At 47.3% G+C, this 4,996-nt stretch overlaps 1 protein-coding gene across 3 annotated transcripts in view; it reads right to left on the bottom strand.

Moving 5' to 3' along the window:
- Positions 1-4,996, bottom strand: part of GRAMD1B (GRAM domain containing 1B) — a 99,243-nt gene that overhangs the window by 75,362 nt on the left and 18,885 nt on the right. Inside the window, exon 1 of one of the 3 annotated variants that reach the window (XM_011926999.1) lies at positions 2,216-2,364. The exons of the other annotated variants lie outside the window; for them this stretch is intronic. Coding sequence (XP_011782389.1) covers positions 2,216-2,364 — 149 coding nt within the window. Of the gene's footprint in view, positions 1-2,215; positions 2,365-4,996 lie in introns of those variants that run through there. 3 annotated transcript variants of the gene reach the window in all.

Below are 4,996 nucleotides of genomic sequence, written 5' to 3'. Positions count from 1 at the left end.
TATTTATTGTATATATACAAATATTTTATATATATATTAAAAATGTGGCATAGCCTGACTCTTCCAAATTTAAACCTAGTGGGGACTAGAAGGGAACAAGTCAAGAGAGAAGAGATCTAAGGATAAAAGAAGCCAAATGACAAGTTGCAGACACTGACTCACCCATGGGCACAAGCTATGATATCCTGGCAGTCAGTGCCTCACTCCCCACTGCAATCTCTTCTCACATCGTTGATAACATGGCCCTAACCAAAATCTGATTCCCATCCCACAGTCCACACACTATCGATTGTGCAGCCATGCACCCACCCCAGATGCTGGAGCCTGCCTGAGGTAGGCAGTACAGCAGAATAAGCCCCTGACCCTTGGCAAGGACCTGTCCTCTACAAATGCAGGAGTGAGAAAGTCTAGATTCCAGCAGGTGAAGGCCATAAAGCTCAGCATGGACCAAAAGTACAACATGACTGTAAGAATGATTAACACATGTGGGCCTTGTCAACTGAAGCGAGTGAAGGAATGTACTAATTCCACCACAGATGATGTCAGTGCTTCTACTTTATAGATCATTCTTTTCCAGATTGAGAGTTGGGGGCCAGAAATATATCCACAGACTCACAGATCTCCAAAGTGGAAAGGCCTTTCAATCTTGCTCCGCCCAATTTCCACCCAAAGCAGGTAATGCCTCTGTAGCTTCCTCCAAAGAGGAGGTAATAAAAGTAGGAAAGGAAAAGAAACCATGGGGTCTCTTCCATTCACCTCCAAAAGAGTGGGTTGATATTCTTAACTAGGTAACCAAATCCTTCTCTCAAGACAGGCTGACAAGTTACGTCTCTCAATCCACTGAGGCCCTGCTCCTACTGGTCATTCTGGGTTCAGAGCGACCAAAGGTATCCAAACCCCCACCAAGAACAGAAATGGCCCTGTGCAGCCTCCTGGAAGTCTTGTGAAATATGCACAAGTGGGAGGGAGTGGATGCTAGGAAAGCTCTGCCCACTGCCGGGTCCCTGTATGCTGACATTTGTAGTAAAGATGGAAAATATCCACAGACGCGCCCTGGAGGACTGGACGGTTTTCTTCTAAATCATCTAACATGTGACTCACCAAAACCCCTGATATCAGGATCTATGAAATACCATTGTCTGCTGTGTGGCATTAGAATTCTCTACTCGACCAATGGCCCTTTTCCAGCCTTGATTACTCCCAGACCTCACTGGGGAACGGGGGCAGACTGAAGCCGGGCAGCTCATTCCTCCCAGGTTGGCCATCTCTCCCAACCTCCACATACCTCACGCCATATTCATACACAGCTGGACAAATAAGACTCCTAAGTAGTGAGCACAAGGAGAAATTAAAGAGTACAAGAAGAAAAATTAGCCTTGAGCTGGATACTAGACATGTAGTCCAACAGCATCATTTTCAGAAAAGTAGTGGTTGGGCAAAACCAAGAAGTTATAATAAAAACTTGGACGCATGCTGAACCGTGGTGCTCACTGTGGCTTGACAGAGCTCCCGAGGGTAACGCCTCCCACACACTCCTGGTTACACCCACCCCGACCCCCCACAGACACTTCTGTCCATCCTCCTTCCCTGAGGTCAGAAGACTGTGCAGAGGGTTAAATTTAACTCAGGGGACCGAGTTGGGCGTGGGTGGTAATTATAATACCTTGTACTTATGTCTAGCTATTCCTGGCCTGCCGCTTGTTTTCCTTCAATTCCCTCCAAAGAGGTCAGTGAGCCTTGCAGATGTGGCTTCTGGGCCCTCCTGGGACAGCCTCGCCAATGCTGTCCACATTGCCTGGTGGTAGAAACCAGAAAGGGGTTTTTCTCCTCACTCTGTAAGCCACAAGACAGGGAGGACAAACGACAGGGCTGCCTTTGCAGAACAAGTCACACAGACTGAACTGAGGACTAGCCTGGGCTCAGCTCAGGTCATTTAGTAAAGCACATAGAAAAGCCAGCTTAGCCAGGCAACCTGGCTGCTAAGACATTATTCAAACTGTGATCTCCAACCTAGATGATCGGCTAGTTTACCAAAAAAAAAAAAAAAAGAGAAAGATTTCATGAAAACTTATATAACACTCGTATCAATGAGGCAGTTCTAAGAACTTTATAAATATTAACTCCTTTAATTCTCATAACAATTCCATTTAATGAGCACGATCTTAAGCCTATTTTAGAGGTGAGAAAAGAGGCACAGATTGGCTGAGAAACTTACCCAAGAGCACACAGATAGTAGCTGGCGGGGCCAGGATTCGAACTCAGGGGCCTGGCTCCAGGATACCTGCTCTTGACAACTAACGAGAAGCTACCCTGCTCAAATTCATGGGCAGCAGGCAGATATTCTGATGCGCTGGGCCCCCACATGATTCTGATGACTAGCCAGGTTTGGGAATCACTAAGTCAGTGGTTCTCAAACTGTGCTGTGCTTATTGATAATCGGATTCCTGGGGCCCAGAAATTCTGGAATTGGAACCCAGAATCTGTAGTTTTAACAATCACCTAAGGCGATTCTAGGGCGGGTGGGGCAGGAAAGGAAGGCAGTGGAGAAGGGGCACCTGCAGTCCTCCCACCTCACCCTACCCACTTGGGGCACAGAAACTGATGGGGGCACCTCACTGAAGTCTGCAGAGACCATTCTTTCTCCCACCGGGGCAGTTGCCCTGGAGGAGGGGAGCTGGTGGCTGTGAGGCAATTCTGTCCCTTAGCCTCGGTGACAAGGTTGCCTTCAGGGGAGGGGAGGGTATGTGACCAAAGACAACTCACTGTCCTTCCACACTTGACACACTGCACATCAGAGGGAGACAGGCAGTTGGTAACAGAAAAAGAAAAAGAGACTAGGCGGTCTGGCCCCTATCTCCCATCGCCAGAACAATGGCCTCTTCAAACCCCTGGCATCTGAACTGGCAGTCAGCCACCAGGAAAGAAAAGAGCTCGCTGTCCCTTTAAGGACGCCCTCTCTCCACAAAGGTCAGAAATGCCAGCTCAGCCTGCCCAGAGGCTGCCTTTTTGGCACTTTGGGGCCCGGGGGCCCTGGTGACAATACCCTTTCCAGCTGGTTCTCTGTGTACCTGCTGGCTTCTGAAGAAGGCAGGGCACCTGGATGACAACTGCCGCTCCAGGCAATGCTCAGTGACAGGGCAGGAATGATTGATGTGGAGGGAACCCAGGACCTCCTGTGCATCTCAAGTTTTCCTCCCAGGGAGACTTAGCAAGAAATGGGGATTGGAGCAAGGCTGGAAAGCCACCTACAGGAGGAGGGGTGGGGTCAAAAAGAAAACTGGCCAAGGAATGAATGCTCCAAGAGAAACTTATATGAACCAAAAGAGCAAAGGCTGACCAGCGATCGGCCCAGAAATCACAAAGAGAACAGAGTAGAGAGTAGAAAGAGTTAGGAAGGAAAGGTGGTCAGGGGTTTGGTTGGAAGCAGTGAGGGTGTTTAGGGCAAGGGTTTTATCCTGCACACTGGCTTCAAATCCTGGTACCTGACCTCAGGTACCTTTCCTAACTTCTTATCCTTGATTTCTCTATAATATTGGCATGCACATTGAGCAGTAAATACATATCAGAAACAAATAATGTCTGTTATTAGGGCCTAGCCACTCCACGTGTGTCTTGAAGGCAGCTCAGATGTTCAATCTCTCCTCAAGAGGCCTAATTTGCAGACCACACCCCCGATTCTAGTATATCATCTTGCAAATAATGCCATGAGCAAAGGGGGCCCTCATTAAGGAAACTGCATGGGCTGGTGCAAACCATGAGTATTGTGGAAAAACAACTCAGAATTATTCAATTGCTAACAATATAAAGCAAGATCGGCTGGCAAATTTTTTCTGCAAAGCGTCGGACAGTAAATACTTTAAGCTTTGCAGACCACACAGTCTGTGCTAACCACTGAACTCTGTTGTGACAGGGCAAAAGCAGCCACAGACAACAAGTAAATGAAAGCCTGTGACTATGTCCTAGAACAAATTACAAAAACAGGCAGAGGGCTGAAGTTTGCTGACCCCTGAGATACAGGATGGCACCAATGGAGGAAATGGTGAATCCTTCTGGGAAATGGGATCAAAGATATGGAGGCAGAAGCCTATTTCTTGCTCTTCTACCTTAGAAATGCAAGTATTTTACCCAGTTACTTGACTTCCAAGAAAAGTTTCTGGCTAACACCAGTCAACTGCACTGACTTCTCTATTCCAGTTTCCTCAGCATCCATATCCAGAGTGCATAGGTATCTCTCTCCACTTCAAAGGTTTCTTTTTCTTGCTGTTATGTGACACTGGGAGCTGCCCAGAAGCAGGGTCTCCCCCTTTGGCCAACTTAGTGAGGGTTGAATGGCCACCCCCAAGGTGTCCACACCAATGTCCTTCATAGTAAATGTCCATCCCCTATCCAGCTTCCCTGGCCATAGAGGTTTCAAGTCTGTTCTTCACCGGCTTCCTGAACAACTACACATCTCAGAAAGTCCATGCATATTTTTATTCTTTCACTGATTCAGTTAAATAGGGGAGTGCCTACCATGCTCCAGGTAAATCTTAGAAAGCAAGCATTTCACTTCTACCTTGGTTGGCAGTGAAGGTTGGCAGAGAGGCCATGGTTGGAATTCTCTCAGAAGCCTCTCTGAGATGTGTTTATTTCCTGTTCCCTGGTGTCTTCCCACCCAGAAGCTCAAGCTCTGCAAAATGACAATTTCTTAATGGCAGTAAAATCAGGAGGTAAAAAGGTGAGTTGAGAATGAAAACAGTGAGATCAAGTGCAAAGAAGGTAGACAGGGAAGAAACAAATTAACTTCACTGTTTTAATTTAAAACAAAAAAACTACTTGCTAGGCTGGGAGCAGGGGCTCATGCCTGTAATCCCAGCACTTTGGGAGGCTGAGACGAGTGGATCACCTGAGGTCAGGAGTTCGAGACCAGCCTGGGCAACATGGTGAAACCCCATCTTTACTAGAAATACAAAAAATTAGCCAGGCATGGTGGCATGCGCCTGTAATCCCAGCTACT

The sequence above is a fragment of the Colobus angolensis genome, unplaced genomic scaffold (genome assembly GCF_000951035.1).
Source record: "Colobus angolensis palliatus isolate OR3802 unplaced genomic scaffold, Cang.pa_1.0 Scaffold7, whole genome shotgun sequence".
NCBI lineage: Eukaryota > Metazoa > Chordata > Mammalia > Primates > Cercopithecidae > Colobus > Colobus angolensis.
Note: the sequence above shows the minus strand (reverse complement) of the source record. Positions and strands in the feature narration are given on the sequence as shown.